A 27,585-nucleotide genomic window follows, 5' to 3' on the forward strand; every position below is an offset into this window, starting at 1 on the left:
AGGTGGCGTGTGCCCGCATTTCCCCCACAGCGCAGACCCCCGTGAGAACTCCTCTCTGTCACCTCTCACGGGGTTCATCTCAGCTCCAGGCTCAAGGACAAGGAACCAGCCCCCTGGGCCCAGGCTCCCAGGGCCCTGCCAGCTGGGAGGGTCTGAGGTGGGGCCCACAATGCCCCTCCCATCCTGGGCAGCTTGGGGACGGCGGCCCCCAGGACAGAACGCAGGGCACTCGGGGTCTGCACAACTTATCAGTGGCTTTATTACTCTCCAGATGCTGGTGAACTGTCGTCTCCGACGCGCTTCCCACGGGCAGGCATCTCTGTCCATCCCATGCCTTCTGGCTCGCGGAGAGACAAGCCAGGCCAGGGAGCCCACTGCCAGAACCCAGGTCTGTCCTGTCGGAGCCGTCCCCGACTCCGTCCTGGGGGGTGTCTCCTGGGGGGGGGGTGTCTCCTGGGGGGGGGTCTGTCCTGTCGGAGCCGTCCCCCACTCCGTCCTGGGGGGTGTCTCCGGGGGGGGGTGTCCTGTCGGAGCCGTCCCCCACTCCGTCCTGGGGGGTGTCTCCGGGGGACGAGACCCAGTCCCCTTCCTCCGGCCTCCTCTAGACCAGGGGCCCCGCCTGCTGCTCCAGCCCTGCGCTCCACTTCTGGGCTCCTGGCCAGCCCTGCCCCCCACCCGGGAAAGGCAAGGACTGCAGAGTCTCCCTCTACAGGCGGGAGAGACTGCGAGGACGAGGACGGCGTGAGATCCGAACAGGAAAGTGAGGTTTGGGACCTAAAGTGAGACTTGGGAAGGAACAGAGAGCTCTAGAGCACCAGGAGGTTCGGACAAAGGAGGGGCCGCTGGAGGAGAGAGACGGGGCCGAGGAGCCGGTGAGGGACGGGAGGGGTTGCACGGCGGGGCGGGGGCTACCCCAGCGGCCAGGGCGGGAAGGGACCCCCGCCTTCGGGGCCCGGCGCCGCCGCCCCACTCGCGCCCGCCGCGCGCCCGTGGATGCGCTGGTGGCGCAGCACGTGCTCGCGGCGCCCGAAGCCCTTGCCGCACTCCCAGCAAGCGAACGGCCGCGCGCCCGAGTGCGTCTTGCGGTGGCGCACCAGGTGCTCGCGCCAGTAGAAGGTCTTGCCGCACTCGCAGCAGGCGTGTGGCTTCTCGCGCGCAGGCAGCGGGCGCAGGGCCGGACCCGGGCCGCCGGGGTGCGTGCCGCGGTGGCGCCGCAGGTGCTCCTTGCGCCGGAAGGCCTTGCCGCACTCGGGGCAGGCGTGCGGCTTCTCGCCCGAGTGGCTCTGCCGATGGCGCAGCAGGTGCGCCGGCTTCAGCGAGGCCTTGCCGCACTCGGGGCAGGACGCGGAGCCCGGGGCCGCCAGGAAGGCGGGCAGGCTGGGCGCCGGTGGGGGCGGTGGCGCTGGCTGGGGGCTGCCCGGCTCCTGCTTGTAAGGGCGCGCGGCCTGGGCGTCCCCCGTCGCCAGTTCCTCAGCCCTGGGGGCTGCGTCTCCTGCAGGCAAAGGCGCAGAGTCAGGGCGGGCGCAGGGCACAGCCAGGCAAGGGCGGGCCGCGAGGGCGGCCCGTGTCCTGGCTAGAGGGGTGGTCCCGCGGCAGGCGGGGAACGCTTAACGCCAGGGAGCCCTCCGGGAGGGAAGAGCGTTGTCCGCCAGCTTCTGATTCACCCCTGGGTCCCCGTACTGCACAGGGCCTGGTGCAGAGTAAGTGCCCAATCAACGAATGGATGGGTGGATGGACGGGAGGAGGAAATCGATAGGTAGGTAAGTGATAAATGAGAGTGTGTAGACGGATGTTGGAGTGGATGGATTGGGTGATGGATGGACGCGTGGGTGCACGGGTGGGTGGATGAACCACACATTTCCTTTCCTCAGGTTTCCAAACTGCTCTATGGAATTCCAAGGAGGTAAGCAACCTGTAAGTGTCACACTAGGACGGGTGTGATAAAAACCTGTCAGTCTCTCCCTCCGTGCCGGGCACGGTGCCGAGCACGTTGGTGTGCCGTCTCATTCCACCCCCACTGTGGTCCCCGTTGAGGGACACGAGGGCACTGCCTCGGGTCCCCAGTCACCGTCCCAGAGCTGCTCCCTCTCCGACCCACCCTCCTCTGGAGGTCCATAGGCACCCCCCCCCCGCCCCCCGCGACCCGGGCTCTACAGGTCCTGGTGTTATCAGAAGGGCCTCCATCCTGCCACGTCTACACGTGGCCTCAGAGACGATCCCCAGCTCCTCCGTCCCCTCCAGCCACAGCCCTGGCACAAGGTGAGCGCCACCCTCCCCCATGGGTCTCCAGGTGCCTGAGTCCACGCCGGCTACCAGAGTCACCTTTTTGCCTCTCGTGGCCATCCTCGGGTTTTGCCTCCCAGGTCTATTCCCCGCTTTGACGAGATTCAATCTGATTCCCCTTCCTCACCCTAATGCCTGTGGTCGGGGTGGAGCCAGCACCTTTCCCAGCTCCCGGCCCGGGCATCGGCGCCGGACTGGCCAATGCGAAGAGAGTCCTGCACAGCGCCTGGGTCGGGAGGAGCATGACGGCAGGAGGTCTCGCCCCGCGAAGAACCGGGGCTCAAAGGCTCTGGGGTCAGGCTGCCAGGGTGCAACCCTGGCTTGGCCGCCACCCGAACCTGGGTGAGTTATTTCACTTCTCTGTGCCTGGGTTCCTGCAGCTACAAAAGGTAGCAGATGATGCCGGGTATCTCAAGGGCGGGCGCGGGATTTTGGCGAGCTGGCGGGACCACGCCTGGCGCATCACTGGCGCTCACTGTCCTGTCTGACCCCCCACTCGCCGTGCCCTCCAGGGCAGGGCGTGTCTGATTCAGCTGCCGCCCGGGTGCCAGCACGGGGCCTGGCTCACAACAGCGATGTTCACTGGACAAATAAAGGACGGACAGGAGAGGGTCCCCCAGGGCTGGGAGCGCCGTGGGGAAGGGGTGAGCTGCTCACCTGAGGGCGTCACCCCACCGTCTTCCTTTCTCACGCCGACCCTGGAGCCTTCCGCCGCATCCCGAGGTGCCCTCATTGCTGGTCCCTGAAACCAGAGATACCACAACCCCAACTGAGCAACCTGAGCCACAGCCTCTACTTCTCTCCCTCTCAGTCCTACCGCTCGCTCTGGGGGAAGCCGGCTGCCAAGCTGGAGGGTGCTCGGCCACCCCACGGAGAGGCCCACGTGGCGAGGACGGAGGCCTCCCGCTGACCACCGCGTGAGGGAGCCGCCTCAGAATCAGATCCTCCAGCCCTGGGCCGGCCTCCAGGTGAGGACAGCCCCAGCCGGGTCTTAACTGCAACCTCGTGAGAGACCTTGAGCCAGCACTGCCCCCAACTCCTGACCCACGGAAGCTGCCTGAGATGATAAATGTTTACTGTTCTGAGCCACTAAGTTTGAGGCGATTTGTTACACGGCAGATAAGTGATGCACCTGCTTTGAATTTTAGCTTTTTAATGCCTTTTGCAAACTCCTCGACAAAATGCAGAAGGAAAACAGAGGAGCTACTTTTAACTCAGCAAAAAATGAGAACGGAACTTTTCCCAGCTCAACCGGTGGGCAGCTCCGAGCAGCATGGCACCAGCCAGAAGACCAGTGGTTTAAAAAGAAGCTTCACACTACTTCTGGTTCCTTTACACTCTTTCTCATTATTCCTCGAGCCCATGCCTCCAGGAAAGACCAGAATTCTCCTGGTGCTGATGAGGAAGAGCTGTCAGGGGTTACAGGCACCCAACCCACCTTCTCACATTTCACTTGTTTCAACGCTTTTGGACCCAAGCAGCTGTTAGGCTGAAGACCAGCGATGCCGACAATTCTACCAGCTGGCGAGCAGATGGCAGGAAGCTTCCAGGGCCTTTTATGAAAGCTCATCTTTAGGGATCCCTAAGGGCCCACCTTGCCTGGTGGTGGCGGGAGAACCCGCACGGTCACCTTGCTACTTCAGCAGACTAGTGTGGCTCAGGGCGTTACAGCAACGCAGGTGCTGCCCCGTCACTCACGTCTGCTGTGGCCTGGTCGCTGCCACGCGCTCAGCCCCCACCTCTGCCCGGGGCCCCGCCTGCACCTCCAAGCCCAGGCAACAGCAAACGGCCGATGGTGCCAGGCGCTCAGAGCCCCACGCTTCTGCACGCGCTCTTCCCTCTGCCTGGAGCCCCGTTCCCACCCCTGTGCCCGGCCTGCCCTCCTACACACCCTGCAGGCCCTGGCCAAGCGCCAGCTCTGCCACCTCCCGCAGGTTCAAGGGCGCCCCCATCCTGGTACCCTCCACACTGCACTTCCAGCAGCTTCATCGAAGCGTGACACACGTACAGTGAACGCACACGGCTCACGGCACACGACCCGAGGAGTTCCACGTGCATATGTGCTCATGAAGCCCCAGAACACACACGTGGCCCCGCAAGCTTCCCCGTGCACATCCGTAACCTCCCCGCTTCCCTCCAGCAGGGCAACCACCGATGTGCTTCCCGGCACGATACAGTGGTCTGTCTTCTAGGACTTTATGTTCATAGAGCCATACAGTAAATCGGTACTTCTTCGGGGCGGGGGGGAGGGTCTAGTTTCTTTCACTCAACATCACTGAGATTAAGGAGGAAGGCCTACAGTTGTCTTTCCTTGGTTTTGGTACCAGGAAAACGCTGGCCCTGTAGAATGAGCTGGAATGTTCCTTCCTCTTCAGATGCCGGGAAGAGTTGGTATGGAGTTATTTTCCCCGCGAAAGGCCTGGTCGACCTCCCAGTGGAGCTGCCTGGGCTTGCACGCTCCAGGAGGGCAGGGACTGGCCTGTCCCACTTCTGTGCTGACCCTGGCGCCAATCTTTTTATAAATAGCAGCTTTATCGCGACATGACTCATATGCCAGAGAATTCACCCATTTAAATTACAATTCCACGGTTTTTGGTACGTTCTGTTGTGCAACCATTACCACAATGGATTCGAGAATATTTTCATCACCCCCAGCCCCCGTACCCCGTCCCTATCAGCAGTCACTCCCCACTTCCTCCCCGCCAGCCTCTGGGAACCACTAATCTGCTCCCCACCTCTATGGACCTGCCTCTTCTGCGAATCTCACGGCAACGGAATCATGCAACCAAAGTCCTTGTGACCGGCTTCTTTCATGTTTTCCTCGTGTTTTTGATGTTCGCCCACGGTGTAGCGCGTCAGGGCCTCACTCTTCTATGGCTGAGTGGTGTCCTGCTGCGTGGACAGGCCGCGTTCTGTTGATCCACTCACCAGACGGTGGATGTGAGGGTTGTTCTCACTTTTTGGCTGTTACGAGAAGGGACGCTGACTTGCTACCACTCAGGTTGTGTCGCATGCGAGGTACGTGTGGACGTGTTTTCACTTCGCTGGGTTCACACACAGGAGTGGGGCTGCTGGCCCACGTGGCCGCTCCACGTTCAACCCGAGTAACTGCCAGCCTGCTCTCCACCGCGGCTGCACCATTTTAAATGCCCACCACCTCAGAGGGTCCCGACCCCCGGAGCCTCTCACCGCAGCCCGCAATGGACCCTGAGCGAATGCACGGACGGAGGGATGGAGGTGTCCAGCCATCTGCCTTTGCTCCAATGGCTCAACATGTTCCTCGAGGAAGAGGGTCAAGACGAGGGCGTGACGAGGTGTGGGGCGGGGCTGGCACGGGGCCACCTGGGTCCTGGGCGCCTCCAGCCACAGACCTGCTTGGAGGGCCCGAGCGAGTTACTTCCCACGCAGGGGTCAGTTGTGGGGGGAGGTGGGCAGCACATGGTGTCACCTGGAGCCCCCGCTCAGACTGGTGGACGCCGAGCTCCCAGCTCCCTGGCCTCAGGGGGGCCCGGTAACCCCAGGTGACACCTGCCGGTGTGCAGGCAGGGTGGGAGCAGGACGCGGGCCGGCTCGCCCCGGAGTGGAGCCTGGGAAGCTGCACTGCCCGGCCACCCTGCGATTCCCAGGCACACAAGCCTGGGAACTTTATACTGCTCGGGGCGGGGGGGCCCTGCAGGTGGCCTGCAGGCTCTCTGGTCCCGGGTCACAGGCACAGGATGCTGGACTGTGCCAAGGCTGAGCCCCATCCCCAGGAAGATGCTGGGCCAGGTGTTGGCACCCAGCGGGGGACAGAGGCAGGGATCCCGGGCCACAGCACATGGGTTCTGTCCCTCTCACTCCTCCCTAACTGGCTGTGTGACCTTAGGCAAGTCACTCGACTTCTCTGAGCCTCATACCTTCATCTCTGAAATGGAGAGGATGATAGCCTCCAGTGACCACCCCTCAGGACCGCATGGGGACACGCAGGCCATGCTGATAGTGCGATCCGGGGGAGGTCTGGCCCTGCTGTATCGGCTTGACCCCCAGACGGACCTGAGATTAAGGTCAGCCTCCCCGATTGGGAGGCCATGTCTACAGAGGCTGGGGAGCCCCCCTGGTTGGCAATACGCATGCTGTCCACGTGACCTGGGGCGAGGAAGCTCCGTGAGGGTCTCCCTGCCCCATCCGCCTGCTCCCTCGGCCGACTTTAATCTGTGTCCTTTCACTGTGATGAACAGCAGCTTTCCTCAAGCTCTGAGTACTTCCCATGAACGACTGAACCCGGGGGTGGTCCTGGGACCCCCGAACTCTGTACACGCGAATCACCTGGTACCTGCCAGTGCCCAGGTTTTTCCCTGAAAGGGCCAGAGGGCAAAGGTTTTCGGCTCTGCGGGCCCTCTGGTCCCTGTCGCGACCGCTCAGCTCTGCCCTGGGGAGAAAGAGGCCACAGGCGACACACGAGTGGACGGCGAGGCCGTGCCCCCGTGAGGCTGTGTCACACCACAGCCCCAGAGGCTGGCAGATCTGGCCCTCAGGCTGCAGTCCGCTGACCCCTGGGGTGCAGCCAAGGGCTGACCTTACCCAGAGAGAGGTCTGGCCCTTGCCCTCACCTGCTGGGAGGGGACCGCTGAGCCCTCACTCAGCACGTCCTGCCTGCCAGGGGCCTTGGGCTGTGCTGGACACTCCAACAACATAACTCACGTGGAGGCTCTGGGCCACACTGTACCCGCTCAGCCTTTCGCGGGGGCTGGAGCCCCAACACCTCCAGGCGCGGGGAGCACCCTGGTTGGCGATGCTCCCTGTGTCTTGCACACGTTGTCGCCAAGAGTTGGCACCGCTGACGAATCCCCTGGGAGGAACCCTCCTGGACCCTGCCCTGCTGCCCCCTCCTCGGCTGATTTAATCTGTGTCCTTCCGCTGTGACCAGCTACAGCCGTGCGCAGGACGCTGAGTCCTTCCACTGAGCTGTCAGACCTGGGGGTGGTCCCGGGGACCCCGAACTTGCACTGAGCATCAGGAGGGCGGGCTTGCGTACAGTCCCTCTAAACGCCCTCGCTGACCTGACGCCCCCGCCCCGACTCGACCACACCCTGGACCTCAGGGTGCCATGGAGCCTGTAGTGTTTGCCTCCGTGTGGAGCTGAGGACCCCCGGCCCTGGGGAGGGCAGACGGCAGGCCCGGGGCGGGGGGACGCGGCGGCGCAGGCCCCTCCCGCCAGCCGCCCCCGCTCACCCAGAACTCCTCCAGCAGGGCCGCGGCCTCCTCCCCGCTCTGGGGCCGCCGGCTGCACACCCAGGCCTGGAGGTTGGCGGGCAGGGCGCTCAGGAACTGCTCCAGCACCAGCAGCTCCAGCATCTGCTCCTTGGTGTGCACCTCGGGCTGCAGCCAGTCCCGGCACAAGGCGCGCAGCAGGCCCAGCGCCTCGTGGGGGCCCGAGGCGTCGCCCAGGTGGAAGTGGCGGAAGCGGTGCCACGGCGAGTCCAGGGTCAGGCCCTCGGCGGCCCGGCACTCCTGCTTCACAGGCTGGGCGGCCGGGGCCTCCATGGGGCCGGCGGGACGGCAGCGCCTGTCGAGGGGGAAGGGCAGCGGTGAGAGCCCAACTCCGTCCATCCCCCGGAAGCCCCCGCCTCCGCCGTGGGCACGGGGTCGGACACCACGCTCCGTGCGTGCGCGCCGCAGACGCCCACCCAGGAGCGGCGGCGGCGCCGCGCTCGCCGGCCTCGTGTGGCCTCCCTGCCCTCCCCCTCCCCCCGCAGCCTCCCCGCGCACAGAGAACTTAGAACGGATCCCGGCACGGATCCCGGCACGTAGCACATGCTCGGGAAAATGTGAGTCGTCATCACCACCATCGATGCCTGGTTACGTCCCAACCCACGTCCCTGAGGCAGACACCCTAGGATGCTTGCTCCAAAGCCCCCCCAGTCTCTTCCTTACTGGCCAGTGTGGATAGAACTATGTCCGTCCGTACCCCCCGCCAGGTTCATATGTGGAAGCTCTAACCCCAAATGTATTTGGAGATGGGGCTTTTAGGAGGAAATGAAGACTAAATGAGGTCATCAGACCGGGCTCCTACAGGACTGATGTCCTCGTAGGAAGAGGAGATGTGTCTCTCCTGAGTGTGAGGACACAGCAGGAAGCAGCCGTCTGCAAGCCGGGAAGAGGCCCTCACCAGACAGAGTCTGGCTGCACCTATCCCGGACGCCCAACCTCCAGAACTGCGAGGAATCAATGTCTGTTGCTGAAGCCGCCTGGTCGGTGGTGTTGTCACGGTCGCCCAGCAGGCCACGACGCTCAGGGGCCCCCCAATCACGTCTGCGTACTGGGAAACGCGAGAGACTGCAAGAGGCCCCCCTTATCCGTTCTCCCCGTTCTCCTTTTGTAAGACCTGCGCCCCGGCGCCCCCAGGAAGCCTTGTGCCCTCCACTTCCTCTTCCCCTTCCCGAAGGAGGAAACAGACGTGCAGTGGCTTCAGTCGTGAGGGTGACGCAAAGCAGTGGCTCTCGACCGGGGGTGACGTTACCCCGGGGAGGCATCTAGAAAGGTCTCGCTGGATGGGGGTGGGGGAGCCGTGCTGCTGGCATCCAGTGGCTGGAGGCCGAGGATGCCGTTAAGGACCTTCCAGTGCACAGGACGGCCCCCAGCAGAGAAGGACCCAGCCCCTAAGAAACCCCGGCCTGGAACTGTGGTCCTCCAATGGCCTGGGGACCCCCGGGATCCCCAAGATCCTGCCGGGGGCACCTCTAGGTCAGAACTATTTTCCTAACACAGGTTACCAGCCTCTTTCGCTGCCATTCTCTCCTGAGTGTATGCTGGGGCCTTCCAGAGGCCACAGGCTGAGAGCAGAGGCAGATGGGAGAACACAGCTGTTCAAGTCAGACACTGAGATGTGCAGAAAAATGATGCCATGTTTCCAGCTTTTCATTTGGGGAAACATGGTTATTTTTCATTTAAAAAGTGTTATTTTTAAAAAATAAATAAATAAAATAAAATAAATAAAAAGTGTCATTTGCTGGGGGGGGGGGATAAATTGGGAGATTGGGACTAACATATACACACTACTATATATAGAATAGGTAACTAATAAGAACCTACTGTATAGCACAGGGAACTCTACTCGATACTCTGTAATGACCTATATGGGACTAGAATCTGAAAAAGAGTGGCTACATGTGTATGTATAATGGACTCACCTTGCCGTACACCTGAAACTAACACAACATTGTAAATCAACTATACGCCAATAAAAAAAATTAAGGAAAAAAAGTGTTATTTATCTTAACATATGGAAAGTTGATTACTGCAATTTCTAAATGCATTAATATTTTGAAATTTTCTCAGCCTTAGTTTCTAACATGACACATACCAATAAATGTAATTCCTGTAAGCAAAAGTGCTTTGGGGGGGATCTTCAAAAAAATTTTAAAGTATAAAGGGGTCCTGAGTTTAAAACCTTCAAGAGCCACTGGCCTGCAGCCTGGGTTTTGCTTTGTTTTGTGTTTTCTTGTTTGTTTGTTTGTTTTTGCCCACACTGTGTGGTATGTGGGATCTTAGTTCCCCGACCAGGGATTGAACCTGCACCCCCTGCATTGGAAGGGCGGAGTCCTAACCACTGGACCACCGGGGAAATCCCTGCAGCCTGTTTGTTTAAGTCAAGTTTTACTGGCGCACAGCCACGCCCGTCTGCCACACACTGATGATCTTCTCAGACTCAAGGCTGGCCCGACCTCAGGGCCTTTGTACTGCCATTCTCTACCTCCATCTTTGCTCAGCTGGCTCCTTCTCACCTCTGAGGCCTAGATGCCATCCTTCCCTCCTTGGACAGCCTCCCTGAATCACCTACACACCCTCCCCTGCAGTTACTGTCATGTCAAGGTATTAATTTCATCTCAGCATTTAATAAGATCTGGTCTTACCATATCTGGGTGCTGATTTCCCTTGCTAGAATTTAAGCGTTGCAAGGGCAAGAGGCCACATATACAGAGCCCGGCATGCTGGTTGGCACTGAAAGAAAATTTATAGGATGACCGGTCCTGTGTGATTAGCATTATTGCCCCCATTTTGCAGATGGAGAACGTGAAGGCCTTGCTCAAAATCACCCAGCTAATAAGTGGCAGGGGCTGAACTCACACTGGCGTCTGTCTGGCCCTGGAGCCGGTCACAGCATCACCTCCACCCACCCGTCCTTCCATTTAAGGACTGACTAGCCCAGCAGCGGCAGGAAAGACTTCCCAGAAGACCTGGGCCAGAGCCGAGTCTCAAAAGAGGCAGAGAAGCCTGCTCTGTTGTGAGAAAGATCCCTCTGGGACAGGAGTGGAGTCTGACCTGAGTGAATGAGGCCCTGGGAATCACGCTGAAGGGCCTTGTGACCTCAGGGAGGACCACAGGGACCCACGCTCCCGGCCGTCCAAGGTTAGCGCCTGAGGCAGGGCCAGACGGACTCTTCCCTGGATCCCAGGGTCACCGAGCTCAGGGGCTGCTCCTGATAAAGCACATACTGACTGATAAATAAGGTCACTCCATGCAGCCACTATGGAAAACACTATGGAGGTTCCTCAAAAAATTAAAAATAGAACTACTGGGGACTTCCCTGGTGGCGCAGTGGTTAAGAATCCGCCTGCCAATGCAGGGGACATGGGTTCGATCCCTGGTGCAGGAAGATCCCACATGCTGCAGAGCAACTAAGCCTGTGCGCCACAACTACAGAGCCTGCACTCTAGAGCCCACGAGCCACAACTACCGAGCCCGTGCGCCTCAACTACTGAAGCCCACGCGCCTAGAGCCCATGCTCTGCAACAAGAAAAGCCCGCGCACTGCAACAGAGAGTAGCCCCTGCTCGCAGCAACTAGAGACAGCCCGCGCGCAGCAACGAAGACCCGACACAAGCCAAAAAAAAAAAAAAAAGAATAAAGTAATTAATTTTTAAAAAATCGGTTTAAAAAAATAATAGAACTACCGTTTGATCCAGCAATTCTACTTCTGGATATGTATTCAAAGAAAACAAAAATACTAATTTGAAAAAATACATGCACCCCGACATTCCAAACAGCATTATTTACAATAATAGCCAAGACATGGAAGCAACCTAAGTGTTGCTGATGGATAAATGGACAGAGAAGATGCAAAATATGTATATGTGTGTGTGTGTGTATATATATATATATATATATATATATATATAAAGTGGAATATACAAATATAAAAACATATATAAATAAATATAATGGAATATTATTCAGCCATAAAAAAGAATGAAATCCTACTATTTGTGAAAACATGGATGGACCTCGAGGGTTTTATGATAAGAGAAATAAATCGGATAGAGAAAGGCAAATGTATAATTTCCCTTACATGTGCAATCCAAAAAAAACAAAAATAAAGCAAACTCATAGATACACTGAACAGATTGGTGGTTCCCAGAAGCAGGGGTGGGGGTGTTGGTAGGCAAAATGGGTGAAAAGAATCAAAACTTACAAACTCCCAGTTACAAAAGAACTAATTCCTAGGGATGTAAAGTACCGCTTGGTCACTATAGTTAATAATACTCTGTTGTGTATTTGAAAGTTGGGCTTCCCTGGTGGCGCAGTGGTTAAGAATCCGCCTGCCAACGCAAGCGACACGGGTTCGAGCCCTGGCCCGGGAAGATCCCACATGCCACGGAGCAACTAAGCCTGTGAGCCACAACTACTGAGCCCGCATGCCACAACTAATGAAGCCCACGTGCCTAGAGCTCGTGCTCCGCAACAAGAGAAGCCACCGCAATGAGAAGCCCGCACACCTCAATGACGATCAGCCCCCGCTCGCCGCAACTAGAGAAAGCCCGCGTGTGCCAACGAAGACCCAACACAGGCAAAAATAAATAAATAAAATAATTTTTTTAAAAAAAGCATTAAAAAATATATATCTTAAAAAAAAAGAAGGTTGCTGAGAGAACAACTCTTAAAAGTTCTCATCGTGAGAAAAAAAAATTCTACAACTCTGTATGGCGATGGATATTAACTAGACTTACTGTGGTTATCGTTTTGCAATATATACAAATATCAAACCGTTATGTTGTATACTTGAAACGAATATATGTCAATTATAGCTTGACAAAAAATAAGAAGAAACAAAGCAAAATACATCCACACACAGAAAAGTTCCCTCTGCTGTGAAAAGCAACTCCTCTTATTCAGTGAGGGCCAGTAGCTCCAGCGGCTGCCACAGTGCTCTGTGCTGCCTCCATGAAAGTGACTGTAACATGCCTTTGTGTGTCCCCCTAGCATCATCCAGCCCCACCGGGCACCCTGGAGGCCTCAGGAGACCTCCACGAGGCCTGTGTCTTACTCTGCCCCACCCGTCCCTCGCAACAGCCCTGCGACTTGGGGAGATGAGCCCCACTGTAAAGAAGGAGAGAAATGGACACGCAGAGAGTGACAGAGAGGCAGGATTCGAATCCAGAGCCCACGCCTGCTGCATTAACTTAATGGTTAAGAGGCAGGGCTCTGGAAGAACAGACTGGTGGTTGCCAAGGGGGTGGGGGAGGGATGCAGTGGGAGTTTGGGATTAGCAGTTGCACACTACTATATATAGGATGGATAAACAACAAGGTCCTCCTGTAGCGCATAGGGACTATATTTAATATCCTGTGATAAACCATAATGGAAAACAGAATAAAAAAGAATGTATATATGTGTATAACTGAATCACTTTGCTGTACAGCAGAAATTAACACAACATTGTAAATCAACTAAACTGCAGTAAGTTTTAAAAAACGCAAAAAAAAAAAAAAAATGGAAAAAATTAAGAGACACAGCTTCTGGAGCTTGCCTGCCTGGCCTCCGCTTTTAATTCAGCCATTTACCGGTGGTGTAACTTTGGGCCCTCTCTGGACTTAAATTCCCCACCTGTAGTACAGATCTAAGAATAACTCCTTCCCCACAGGGGTTGCTAGGAGCATGAATTAGAAGAGGCCCCCATCCCACACAGAGTAAGCGTTCAGTGAAGACCTGCTGGCCCACCCCTGGGCTTCCCACCCTTCACTAGTGACATTTAGCGCTGGGCAACTCCGTGTGGCAGCCATCCTCTGCACCTACGGTGTTTAGCAGCATCTCTGGCCTCCTTCCACAGTGTGCCAGCAGTATCTCCCCAACTGTGACAATCAAAAATGTCTCCAGAGAGTGCCTCGAGGTGGGAGGGGGGCAGGCGCAGTTGTCCCTGGTGAAGAACCACCGGTCCACTGAACAAATATTTCCTCAGAGCAAAGGGCCCTGGAGCAAATCCCAGCCCTGCCATCTCCCAGCTAGTCGTCCCAGGATAAGGTATAGAACCTTTTACACATTGAATCTCCCTTCCCGGGCTGTAAAATGAGGAGAGAAGTCATACTTACCCAAGAGTAGCAGTAAGAATTCAAGATGTAAGGAAAACAAAGATGCTGAGAACAGCACCCAGCTGTGCTAAGCAAGCCTTCAACCAGAATTAACCTTTACTGTTACTGTTACTTGGTGAGGTGCTAGGGATATAGCTTCGATCAGAAGCACACACATTAAATCCAAGTATGAGCAGGAGTAGGGGTTAAAATAGCAAATAAAAGAGGGAGGGGGGGCTGACGGGGAGGAGGGCAGCCTCACACGCTAACAACAGCAAACACAGCCTTGAAGCACTGCACGCCCACGAAATTAGTCCCTTGCAACAAGCTAGTGGGGGGGGGGGGGGAGGGCACCCGAAAGAAAGAAAGAAAGAAAAAAAGGAAGAGGACAATTCAGCTCATCCTCGGGAATCTCACAACTCCACAAAAGTGAGATCCAACTTGTAAAGACATGCACGACGTGAACCACCTGCACCCCACCCACGTCTGGACCACGACCCTCCCCCAGAGCCCCTTCCAGCAAACCTCTCCGACCCGGTCCGTCCGGCGCCCCCAGACTCCTCGGCAGGGCCCAGCCCACCCGCTGCTGGAGTCCCCTCCCCCTCCCCCACTTCCCGACCCTCCCCCACTACCCCCCCCCTCAGGTTCCAACTCTCCCTCACGTTCTCCGCCTCCGGGACCCACAACCCCCTCCCACTTCCCGACCCTCCCCCTCCCGTTCACGCTCCCCTCCCCCTCCCCCTTCTCGGGCCCCCTTTTCATTCCCTCCCCCAACCCTCCCGTTCCTCCCTCCTCCGGCCTCCAGCCCCCCTCTCCCCAAAGCTCGTCCAACCGGCCCCCCCTCCAATCCCTCCCTCCTTGCCCCCCTCGCTCACCTCACTCTCCCGGGCGAGGCCCCCCAAGCCCCCTCGCCACCTCGCACATGCGCACAGAGCTCACCAGGACTCCATGCCCCGGCAGGCTTTGCGCCAAACTCATCCGTCCCCCTCCCCCCAACACTCCCAGAAACCCAGTGGTCCTTTCCCCCCCACTACCCCGCCGGCTTCACCCAGAACTGCATCTCCCACAAAGCATCGCGGCAAAGGCGGATTTCCATTGGCTCTCGCCGTGGCGACCCTCTCACGCCCGTCCCCGAATGGCTCCGCCAGAGCAGGAACTACACTTCCCAAGATGCATCGAAGCGCTGCCAGCGGCCTATGGGTCCTCGCAAACATGGCCTCTCAAAGCGTCAGGGCTTGGACTACATTTCCCAGAATGCACGTGTAATTCTTCCCATTGGCCCGCGCGCGGGCGGGCCCCGGGCATGCGCAGACGTGCCGAAGGTGGGAGCCGGTGGGCGAAGGGAGAAGGAGGAGCCATGGCGGCGTTGCCGTGGAAACCGGAGGAGGCTGGAGGCTCCTGGCCCTCAGGAAATGGGGCCCCTGTACCCTAGGAGCGGGCGGCCCGAGCCAGAGTTCTACGCCAATCAGGGCCTGCGGGGTGCGTCTCCTTGACAACGGGTCGCGTTTCACCCCACCCCAACCTGGGCAGAAGCAATGATGTCTGAGGTTGATGCGCGATCCGAACGTAAGCCGGCTGCCGGCCTCAGGGGAGCGTGGTCCGGGGGCCGACCCAGGCGCCCTGCTCTTTTCTGTGAGCCCGGCACGCGGTTTCTGGCCTCAGTTTACCCCGGACGCCCCGGAGTTACTCTTAGTTTGAATCGGGGAGGGAACTGCCTGAAAGTCCTCGACGTGCCCCCGTTGGACAGGGCCTCAGTCTCCCCATTTCAGCAACGGGAAGATGAGTTGGAGCTCTGTGCACAGACGGTTCCAGGCCGGAGGACGACCCAGGAGCCGCGTGGACCCAGGGCTAGTCAACGTCTGGTCCACACCTCGTTTCCTCGGTGCAGGAAGGGTGAGAAGGACACTCCCCTCGCCCCCACCTCCACCGTCCGGACTGGTGCGCAGACAGGGTGTGACAGTGGCTGGCGCGTAACCATCATTCATTAGATGGACAATCACTTTTCCCCTGGTTTCACAAGCGGTCAGTGGCTGAGTCACAATCTCCTGTCCGAGACCGGGTGAAAACCAACCTCCTCACTGTGGTCTAACCAACCCTGGCCCACCTCTCTGCCCACTTCTCCCCTCTTGCCCAATGTGTTCCAGCCACACAGGCATCTTTTCTGCTCCAGGAAAACACTGATCTTTGTTCCCACTCACTTCTGATTGACCCCTTGACGTCTCCACTTGGATTTTTTAAGGGACATCTCAAACCTTAAGGTGGGCAGAGGAGAATGTTTTGCCCCTCCCCCAGCAAGGAAACTTGCTTTCCCCACAGTTTTCTACCCTCTTAGACAATGAATCCAGGGGACTTCCCTGGCGGGCCAGTGGTTAAGACTGCGCTTCCACTGCAGGGCCACGGGTTTGATCCCTGGTCGGAGAACTAATATCCCACAAGTGGCACGGTGCAGCCAAAAAAAAAAAAAAGTAAGTGGAATCATACAGTACTTGTCTCTTGTGACTGGCTTATTTCACTTAGCATAATGTCCTCAAGGTTCACCCATGTCATCATGGCAGGTGTCACAACTTCCTTCCTTTTTAAGGCTGAATAATATTCCATTGCATAGATAGACCACATTTTGTGTGTCCATTCCTCAGAAGGCGCTTCTTAAAACTTAAACCCTTGGACTTCCCTGGCGGTCCAGTGGTTAAGACTCCGAGCTTCCACTGCAGGAGACATGGGTTCGATCCCTGGTCGGGGAACTAAGATCCCGCACGCCGAACGGTGCAGCCAAAAACAAAAAAACTTAAACCCTTGACTCAATCGGACCCTTTCAGACCCAGGATTCCTCTAGCTTATGTGGTGCCTTTGTGCAAATTACAAGAGGGCACCCCGCAGAAGGAGTGCAGGGGCTTGGCAAGCAGATGTTCCTCTAACAGTGGTTCTCAAACTCTGGTCCCCGAAACAGCTGCAAAGCATCCCTTAGCAGCCCGTTAGAAATGCAAATTCTGGTACTTCACGGGTGGTCCAGTGGATAAGGCTCTGTGCTCCCAATGCAGGGTGCCTGGGTTCTATCCCCGGTCAGGGGAACTAGATCTCACATGCATGCAGCAACTAAGAGTTCGCATGCTGCAACTAAAGATCCCGCGTGCTGCAACTAAGACCCGGGCACAGCCTAAATAAATAAATAAGAAATGCAAATTCTCGGCCCCCAACTCAGAACCTCAGGGGGCAGGCCAGCACTTTGTTTTAACAAGCCCTCCAGGGGATTTTTATGCGCCTCACGTGCGTCCACGCCTCAGGCACACACTAGAAGAGTAACCACTCCACAGGGTTCCTGTGGGGATTCACGAGTGAATACATACAAAGCACTTAGGACACTGCCTGGCAGAGAGTAAGGCGTCAGTCGATAAACATTAGCTATTTTTCACTTCACCTATAATTGAGTCACTAATGAAGGCAAGCCCAACCCGGCTGCAAAGTTGACCCCACCCCACCCCCAGCCCGCCACCATGTAACGAAACAGCTTATTTCACCACAGAATATCCCCTACTCATCACTTGTCCAATTCCTGTGTACTGGGCACTTATTATAAAGACAGCTCCTGGGCAGGCTCAGAGGATACAGGCGCAGACGGGAAACAGAATCCGGGTCCATCCCGAGCTTCAGCATCACACAGTGGGTGTGTCAAGGTTCAGAACGCCCCCCAGCACCCCTCCGCGGAGATGCAACACCCTGGGTGGACCAATTCATCAGTGTCTTCATCCGAATTGGAAGTGACCTAGCACACAGAGTCCTGTGGGAATGATGAGGGCCCAATAAAGGGCAGTGCTTATTGGCCTAAGCCAATCAGACGCTCCCGTTCTCCTTGCCAGTGATTGGCTGAGGCTCAGGTGTGTGACACCCTCTGACCAATGAGGCGTGAAGGCAGGTTTGTGGGGCACCTCAGGGAGAGGTTTCCCCAGCTCTCAAACAGGAGGTAAGCAGTCAGAGTGGTCCTGCATTGTCTGGTCTGTGGGTGACACTTTAAGCGGTGGCGGCCGCCATGGGTGCCATGAGGGGTGACAGTCGGAGATCCCACTTAGGATGGAAGGGAGGAGAGAGGGCGGAACCTGGTCCTTTTTTTCCCCTCTATTTTTAGTTTTTTCAGGAACCTCCATACTGTTCTCCATAGTGGCTGAACCAACTGACATTTCCACCAACAGTGTAGGATGGTCCCTCTTCTCCACACCCTCACGGCATTTGTTAAATTGTAGTTTTGATTTGCATTTCTCTAGCAATTAGTGATGATGAGCATCTCTTCATGTGTCTATTGCCCATTTGTATGTCTTCTTTGGAGAAATGTCTATTTAGATCTTCTGCCCATGAACCTGGTCCTTCTTAGCATGGTTGAATTAACCGACCAGACTTCTCTTTACGATCACATCCCCTCAAGCCTTTTCATGCCAAGCTGTCTGCTCTCGAAAACAAAGGTGACAAAAGTCACACACACCTCCAGGGCCAGTTCCCTGGAATTGCAACCTGTATGGTTGCCCAGGGCCCCACGCTCGGTTTAATGCTTTCCTGTGGCTATCTTCAAATTCTTTTTTATTTTTTTAATATTTATTTATTTATTTGGCTGTGCTGGGTCTTAGTTGTGGTATGTGGGATCTAGTACCCTGACCAGGGATCGAACCTGGGCCCCCCTGCATTGGGAGCATGGAATTTTAACCACTGGACGACCAGGGAAGTCCCCATCTTCAAACTCTAAATGTTTTTTTTTTTTTTTTTAACATGAGGCTCTGCATTTTCACTCTTCATTGGGTCTGCAAATTAAGTAGCCATTCATGTAACATCACCTTGATGGTTTATGCAGTATCCACACACCACGGCTGTTTCTCCAGCATTCAAGTATACCATAGTTATTGGTGAGGAATAGAATGAAAGAAGGACTCCCTGGATGTCCTCCCTCCATTTCTTCACCTGGTAACATCGTACATCCCTCAGTGATCAATTCAGATGCCGCCTTCTCCAGGAAGCCCTCCCTGACTATGCCCACCACAATAAACCTGAATGAAGGGCCTCATCTGAGCTTCCACGGTGTCCCTTCTCTCTCCACCTCATGCTTCAACTGTGTGTGTGTGTGTGTGTGTGTGTGTGTGTGTGTGTGTGTCTGCCCTGCTGACCCTCTGGTGAGGAACTCAATAACACAGACCCAGTTGTTGCCAGCTCCCAGCTTGGGGCCTGCTCCTGAATGAGTAAATAAGCATGGGAGGAAAGTGGTTGTCACCCTACTTCCCAGGCCCGAGGCCGAGAATTCCTTTGGCAGCAAATTTAGCCATACCCTATAGAAGCTCCTCGGCTCCTTTGTAGCACCAATGTAATTATTACTCAAAATAATAATTAACGTTTTCTCTTTGTATGGTGTTTAAAGCAGGGAGATCCTCCAGAGCTGGGAGGGCGTTGGATTCACTTCTGGGTCTCCAGCCCAGAGCACCTGGGAGGCTCAGGTAACGTTTACTGGATAAACAGGTGATGGATGAGCCTGTGAACAAAGGAGGGGAAGAGTCCTGGGATGAATGGGCGGTGTGTCTGTGTAAGACTGCAACCCCCAGTGAGGGCTCCCGGGGGGTGGGAGGAGGCTGGATTTGAGAGTGAATCATCTTCACCAGGCCGCAGGAACCAGTCAAGGGTGAACAATGAAATTGCCCAGTGAGATGGCAGAGCAGATCAAAGCATCAGCCCATTTTACAGTCGGGATAAGTGAGGCTCTACGAGGTAAGTGCACTTTCCCCAAGTGACACAGCAGGAGAGAGGCAGGGGTGGGGCTGGACTCAGGTTTTAAGACCAGCAGTGGGTGTGGTGAGCCTCATCTGAGGCCATGGCCCAGCCCAGGGTGGGGGGCAGGTTCTCCACTGGCCCGAATACCCCCTTCCCTGGGCACACCGACAGTGAGCAGGGCCTACAGCAGGAGGGAGTCAAACAGAGGTTTATTTTCTCACCGTTCTGGAGGCTGGAAGTCCGAGATCAGGGTGTCAGCAGGGCTGGTTTCTTGTGAGTTCTGATTTTGGGTATTGGTTGGGGGTAGCACACTTTAGTGAGTAGGTGAGTTCACAGGTATGGAATCCACATGCATCACAGGTATGGAATCCACATGCAGTGAGGATCAACTCTTTTTCAAAAAATAATTTTTAGTTTCATTTGTCAAGAGAGAATCCCCACCAAACCAGGAAATAACATTCTTGTTAAATATGAGATACAGGTCCCTGTGTTAAGTGGCCTTTTCCCAGCGCCACTTATTCTGGGATGCTGACTCCCCAGAGGGACCACCGGAGAGGCAGGCTGTCTTTGTGAAGGTGAAGGGCCCGACCCTGGACTTAAATTGCCAGGTGGTAATTCTCAGCTCCTCTCTCCGGCGGCACAGAGTGTGTGTGGAGGGGTGGGGTGGGGGTGGGGGCGGGGGCGGAGTCAGGGAGATGGGAGTGAGAACAGATGCAGAGCCAGCAACCCAAAACATCTCATGTCCTGTGATATTGTCAGGAAAAACTGCCAGACAGAAATAAACGTTTATTTTTAAACGAACTTCTTCAGCAATAAGAGAGCGTTCCTCATAACCTCATAACCATTTGAATTTATGCTGAACTTTTTATAGCTCTGGGAAACAACTCACTCCTTGAAGAGGAAAGTTTAATGGGTTTTATAGTTTGTTTACACCAACCAACGCCTCCTGCAACTCACGTTAACTTTCTCCTGACGTTTTGTAATTGCCAAAGTAGGCTTCCCGTGAACTGAAATCTACAGGATCTTAATATAATTGTCTTATTCCGTAATAAGGATCATAGTATATTTTGTAATTAAATGTAGTAAAAGCTCGTTAGCTTTATACTTAAGAAGGTCTTTGGGGTTTTGCTTTCTTTCTCTGGTCAATCTTTTTCTCCTTGGGTGTCAAGAGTTTTAGGAAGCGTGTGTATAGCCAATGTAGGCTCACTCGGGGATTTTTTAAAAATGTTTTATTTATTTATTTATTTATTTATTTATTTATTTATTTATTTTTGGCTGCATTGGGTCTTTGTTGCTGCACGCGGGCTTTCTCTAGTTGCGGAGAGCGGGGGCTGCTCTTCATTGTGGTGCGAGGGCTTCACATTGTGGTGGTTTCTCTTGTTGAGGAGCATGGGCTCTAGGCACGCGAGCGGGCTCTAGGGCACCCAGGCTTCAGCAGTTTTGGCGCACAGGCTCAGTAGATGTGGCTCGCGGGCTCTAGAGCGCAGGCTCAGTAGTTGTGGCACTCGGGCTTAGTTCCGCGACATGTGAGATCTTCCCGGACTCCGGATCGAACCCGTGTCCCCTGCCTTGGCAGGCGGGTTCTTAACCACTGCGCCACCAGGGAAGTCCCTTAATGTTTTATGATTCTGTCTTTTATTATTTTATTATTTTTTGGCCTAGCGGCATGTTGGGATCTTAATTCTCTGACCAGGGATCGAACCCATGCCCCCTGCATTGGAAGCTGGAGTCCTAACCGCTGGACCACCAGGGAATTCCCCCATCATTTGGGTATTTTTATTTTTTAACAGATGTAGTTAGAAAAGCCTTTTAATGAGACACACATTTCATTCTCAAAGAAGAAATACATAGTTATGCTTTCATACTTCCTTTACAAAGGGAGTTGCTATGGTCTGAATATCCGCGTCTCCCCAACATTCATTTTGAAATCCTAATGCCTCGTGCCTTGGCACTGGGAGGTGGGGCCCCTCAGAGGTGATTAGGTCATGAGAGTGGTGCCCTCAGATATGGGGATCAGTGCTTTTACAAAAGCGACCCCAGAGAGCTTGCTGGCCCCTTACACCGTGTGAGGCCACATCTAGAAGGTGCTGGCTAGAAACCAGGAAGGGCGGGGCCCTCACCAAAAGGCAATCATGCTGCAGCCTTGATCTTGGACTTGTACCTTTCAGAACTGTGAACAATAAATTTCTGTTGTGGATAAGCCACCCAGTCTGCTGTGTTCTGTGATAGCAGGCGGAATGTACTAAAACAAGAGTGATACATTTATGTGTGTGTGTCCATATCTCTGTTTCTCTTCCACGTCTAGCACCTGCTTCGTGGGATTATTGTGAAGATTAGTTGAGATCACGTAAGTGAAGAGCACACCAGTGTCCCTCTGGATAAATTTTAGTTGATGTTGTCAACTCCTTGTGTTACCAACCAGGGTTCTAGGCCTACTTAATCAATAGAAACTGATCAGAGGCCAGACAAGAGATTCAGGCAAGGCTTTATTGGGGCCCCTGCTGCAGCAAGGGGGGAGCGAGAACAAACAACAGTTTCCCTTGCTGGCTGGCTTGCTGGGGGGAATGGGGGGAGCTTGTTCCTTATCTGGGTTGAGGGTAGGGGCGTGTCCAGGGGTCAGGCCAGAGGAGTGGCTTAGGTGGGTTGCCCACCCCTCTGGTAGTGTTGTGTACAGGGGGCATGCTCAGTACCCTGCTTTTGGTCCCAACACCCTGTTTTTGTTCCTGGCTCTTCAGAAGTGGCAGTTGGGTTTTTCGGTCTCTTTGTATCTTTTGTCCATAATTTTGCCCCAACTGCACATTCTTGCAGTTATTTTTAGTCCCATACAGTTTGATGTTTGTCCAGGTGTAAGCATTGCAGCACTGCAGCAAAGGGTCCCAGGTCCCAGCCTGTGTCACTTGCACAGTGATGAAGATAACACGAGGAAATGCCTGTAAAGCACCCAGCACGCCCACCTGTTGCCAGCCCGGACCCTTCCTTGAGACCATCGTTATTCTCCTGGTGCCCACTCCGTTGTCTCTGATAACTGCACCCAGTTTTCCTGGGGAGCCGAGTGGGCCATTTCTCCCCCACTCCCTTTCCCCCTGGTTTTGGGGAAGCTGGCTCCATTACCAGCTCTAGGAGTGATCATATGACTCACCCCCTCCCCAGCCGCTGTGACTGGTTCAGGCCACCCAGTCAGATTCAACAAAACGGAATGGAATGTTTACCAAAACAAGTGAGAGAAAGGCAGGCACCAACTTTCCCACCTAACTTTTAGGGAGGTAAGCGTAGCTTGGAAACTGCTGGAGGTTACCTTGCCACCATGTGGATGCCTAGAGTGAAACAAAAGGGAGGGTTGCAGAGCCAAAAGGCAAGAGACTAGGCCTTGGTGACACTCTTTGAGCTCCTGGATCAAACCATACCTGAAGGTGTCTATATATATGATTTGGTTTTCTTTTTTAAATTTTTTTTTTTTAATTTTAATTTTTTTAAATTTATTTATTTATTTTTGGCTGTGTTGGGTCTTCATTTCTGTGCGAGGGCTTTCTCCAGTTGTGGCGAGTGGGGGCCACTCTTCATCGCGGTGCACAGGCGGCCTCTCCCGTTGCGGAGCACAGGCTCCAGACGCGCAGGCTCAGTAATTGTGGCTCACGGGCCTAGTTGTTCCGCGGCATGTAGGATCTTCCCAGACCAGGGCTCGAACCCGTGTCCCCTGCATTGGCAGGCAGATTCTCAACCACTGCGCCACCAGGGAAGCCCCTCTGGGGTTTTTTTTGATGTTATACAAGCCAACACAATTTTCTCCTTTTTTTTTTTTACCTTAAACCTGTTTGAACTGTGTTTCAATTTCGTGCAACCCGAGCCCTAACTGTCATAGCCCTCCTAGTTTATGGTCGGATTCCTGGGGATTGGAATCCTTGAGATCCGTGCAGATTGCATGGAGCAGCCACACACCTGGATCATGGAATTCTGAAGTGTTAGGGCCACAAGGGGCCTTCAAGGAAACCCCAAGCAATGACCAGAGTTTCAGAGCCCGATGGGCGTGGGATCGAATCTCAGTTCTGCCCTTGCTCACTGTAGGTTCTGGACAAAAAGGGCCCATTGTTATAATGGGGATGGCACAGGGAGGTGGCGGCGGATGGCGCGGGGGAGGTACCTAACCTGGCTGAGTCGTGAAGGACGAGAAGGAATTATCGAGACGAAATGAGAGAGGGCAACAGAGGTAGAGGGAACAGCTAGAACAAACACGTAGAAGTGGAGAGATGGCAGCACAGCTGGGAAAATTTCCAGTAGCTCTCTGTGGCTATAGTTTACTGTTCCCTTGGGGGTTGGGGGCGGCTGTCAGATGTGAGTCTGGACGAGTGGGCCAGAGCCACACAATGAAGGGTCTTGGAGCTCAGCCAGCTCTGACTTCCTCTGGAGGGCGTTGGGGAGCTGTGGGAGGGCTTCAGACAGGGAAGAAACTTCATATCGGGGTGATAGAAAGCTCTTTCTGAGGCTGATGTGGGGAGAGGCCGGAGGCAGGGAGGACAGGACAGAGCCAGGGGTGGGATTGTCCCCTCCCTCCCATGCACCCCTCAGCACCTGGGATGCACGGAGTAGGTGTGGAAATCTGGGGACGGCAGTGAAGCAAAGAGGGTGGATGGATGTTATAGGACCACCCACCGTGTCCCCTACATGGGGCTGTCAGATTTAGCAAATAAAATTACAGGATGCACAGTTCCATTTGCATTTCAAATAAATGACAAATAATTTTTTAGAAGTATCAAGACATTTTCTACTAAAACATTTCTCATCCAAATCTGACCGGGCATCCTGTAGTTTATGTGGCACCGGCCCATCTCAGATTTTCACGTGGGTGAGAATCACTTGAGGATCAGGTTAAAAGGCTGATTTTGCCTCGGTAGGTCAGAGTGGGGCCTGGGATCCTGCACTTCTCAAAGGCCCCGGGTGGGGCCGATGCTGCAGGTTGGAGACCTGCACTTTGAGGAAGTGTCCGCACTACCTTGTGGCGGTGGAGAAGAGGATGACACTGTTAATCGAAACAAAGCACTCAGCGCTCTGTCCAGCCCATGATGAAAACCCAGGAGATGGTTGCTCCTCATCATGAAAATAATGATAATTTGAATAGTGTGATTGCGTGTGTGTGTGTGTGTCTCTGTGTGTGGTCTTTCTCTGTATCTCAGGGGACTTCTCAGCAGCTGTGCTGCAAACTCTCCACCTCCAGTCTGCCCAGGGCAGCTGCTCCTGTCACTCGGAAGAGAAGATACAATCAGGAGGACATAGGAAGTGGGTTTGTAAAGGGTTCCAGCCTGGGAGTGTTCCTTGAGCCCCTGCACCCGGGAATCCCTCTGGGTACAGCCCTGGGGGTTTACGTATCACTTCATTCAACTCGTCTTCATTCAACACTGACTGATGCTTGCAATGCACAGAGTGCTGCGGGGGACTCGGGGCTCTTTTGGTTACAGTGACAGACGCTCAAGTGGAATTTGCTGAGGCCACAAAGGGGATTTCCTGGGAGAGACTCCCTGGAGGGAAGGCAGAGCTGAACAACCCAACCTCAGGAAGGTTAGGTGGTGTTGGGGGGTGGGCACCTGAACTCAGCCAGGTCATCCTCTCTCTCCCTTCTTGCTTCTCCGTGCAGCTTCATTTTCTCCTCCTGCAGCCTGGCTTCCTGCACACGGTGACAAGGCTGCCATCAGCTCCCAAGTCTCCCATACCCCACAGAGATAGACAAAAGCTTTTCTCAATTCCAAAGGGGAAAAATCCCAGGGAAGGCCGCTGATTGGCTGAGCTTGGGTCAGGTGACCACTGCTTGCTTCTTTCTATGAGCTCAGACTCCGTTCTCTCCCCAGCCCCCGTGATCTTATCTGGTCCCACGGCTTTCATTTCCATCTAGATGCTGACGAATCCCTGAAGGGGAGCATTGGAATTGTTTTTTGAGCCTAGCATCCAAAAACCCTGAATTAGTTAGGGTGCGGGAAGCTTCCATAACTAGGAAACCCACACGTCTTAATCCATTAGGGCTGCTATAGTAAAATACCACAGACTGGGAGGCTTATGAACAACAGAAGTTTATTTCTCACGGTTCTGGAAGCTGGAAGTCCAAGATTAAGGTGCCTGCATGGTTGTGTTCTGGTGAATGCCGTCTTCAGGGGTGTAAATGGTGGGCTTCTTGCTGTGTCCTCACATGGTGGAAGGGGCAAGGGAGATCTCTGGGTCTCTTTTATAAGGGAACTAGTTACAATTACGAGGGCTCCACTCTCTTGACCAAAGACCCTCACCTTGTCTTGTTCCAAAGACCCTCATCTTCTAATACTATCACCTTAGGGGCTAGGTTTCAACACATGAACTTTGTGGGGACACATATGCAGACCATAATACCATACATTATAATGGTAAATCACAAGCTTTGTTCTCTTAAAACTTTTAATGATTGTAAATACACATAACATAAAACTTACCACCTTAACCATTTTAAAGTGCGCAGTTCAGTAGCATTAAGTACATTCACATTGTTGTGTAACCATCATCTCCAGAGCTGTTTTCATCTTGCAAAACTGAAACTCTGTCCCCATTAAACTTTAACTCTCCATTCCCCCTCCCCTAACTCCTGGAAATCTCCATTCTACTTGACTTGTGAACTGGTCTCTGTGAATGTGACTAAGTATCTCATATAAGTGGAATCATACAGTATTTGTCTTTTTGTGACTGCCTTATTTCACTGAGTATAATATCCTCAAGGCTCATCCATGTTATAGCATGTGTCAGAATAGTCTTCCTTTTTTTAAGGTTGAATAGGGACTTCCCTGGCGGTCCAGCGGTTAAGACTCCGCGCTTTCAGTGCAGGGGGTGTGGATTTGATCCCTGGTCAGGGAACGAAGGTCCCACATGCCACGTGGCAAAAAAAAAAAAAAAAAAAAAAAAAGGCTGAATAATATTTCATTATATGTATGTACCACATTTTGTTTATTCATTCATCAATGGACACTTAAGTTGTTTCCATCTTTTGGACTAATGCTGCTGTAACATGGGTGTACAAATTAGACATTTATTTATTTCTTGATCATGTAACAATTTGGATGGATATTGGGTATTGGGTGATGGAGATTGTCTCCATGAGATGGTTGTTAAAGGACCCTGAGTTTTGGGGCTACACCATTGCCCAGGGTTTTGTTATCCTCTGTATCCAGCTAACAAGAGGGGAAAGAATATGGAGCAGGCATGCTTGTTTTTAAGCACCTTGGTGTGGAAACGGCCACTGTCACTTCCATTCCTGTCCTATTCGTGGCAACCACTCACAAGTCCACACTTAGATGCCAAGAGGACTAGTAAATATAGTCCCTGGATGGGAAGCCACATTCCAGGAATAATTCCATGCATTGGAAGGGAAGAGCAGGTTTTGTGGTGAATTAGCCATCTCTACTGCAACCCCATCCTGTGTTTGGGAAATAGCCCAATACTATTGGTTTGGCTGTCTTAAGAGAGACTCAGAATTACCAATAGTTTAAATCAGATAGAAAGCAATTTCTCTCCTGTAACATCTCAGCCAGCACAGAGCTTCTTTTCCACAAAGCCATCAAGTGTCTATCTTACTCCTTCTAGCTTGTTGCTCCACTATCTTCCATTTATGGCTTCCATCTGGTGATCCAAAAGAGCTGCTCTGGATCTTGTCATTGGGTCCTTCATTTAGTCAGCTGCTTCCCCCACCAACCAGAGAAGTTCCGAATGATCTGACTCAGAGGAGCACAAACGTGTGAACTTTCTTATACACAGGTCTCGTGGGGGTGAAGTTCATACCCATATAAATAATTTGTATTATTGTTAATGTCATAGCCCTTTCCTTCCATTCTAAGATGCATTCAAAATTTTACCTATGTAGTATTTCTGAAGGTGAGACACAGGCATACCTTACTATTTACACTTAATACAGGACTTTTTTTTTTTTCCTGAAAGGATATTATTAAATCAACAATGCACATTTTGTGATTGATGCTGGCTGAGCCTTGAGGGCATACAGCAGCCACAGTAGTAGAAATACTACTACTAGTAAGTAATATTAATCACTACCATTTCCATTGAGAGCTTACTATGAGCCAGGTATTGAATTAAGCAAATGTACACAGATCATCTCGTTAAATTGAGGCTGTGAAAGGTGTTATTCAACAACCTAATGACTTCCAAGCTTATGACTGTTTTGGTGATGACGATAAGAAAATAATTATAAATAACATCGATAAATCATCTGTTGCTTAGGT

General features: G+C 53.8%; 1 protein-coding gene across 1 annotated transcript; it reads right to left on the minus strand.

The window, feature by feature from the left end:
- Window positions 1-237: 237 nt before the first annotated feature.
- Window positions 238-14,563, minus strand: ZNF444 (zinc finger protein 444). Its single transcript, XM_059904457.1, has 4 exons — window positions 14,482-14,563; window positions 7,495-7,828; window positions 2,941-3,025; window positions 238-1,492 (listed from the first exon to the last, which is right to left on the minus strand). The coding sequence occupies exons 2-4, from the start codon at window positions 7,804-7,806 to the stop codon at window positions 909-911; spliced, it is 981 nt and encodes a 326-aa protein (XP_059760440.1). The 5' UTR covers window positions 7,807-7,828; window positions 14,482-14,563; the 3' UTR covers window positions 238-908.
- Between the last annotated feature and the right edge of the window lie 13,022 nt (window positions 14,564-27,585).

This window comes from Balaenoptera ricei, chromosome 19 (genome assembly GCF_028023285.1).
Source record: "Balaenoptera ricei isolate mBalRic1 chromosome 19, mBalRic1.hap2, whole genome shotgun sequence".
Taxonomy (NCBI): domain Eukaryota; kingdom Metazoa; phylum Chordata; class Mammalia; order Artiodactyla; family Balaenopteridae; genus Balaenoptera; species Balaenoptera ricei.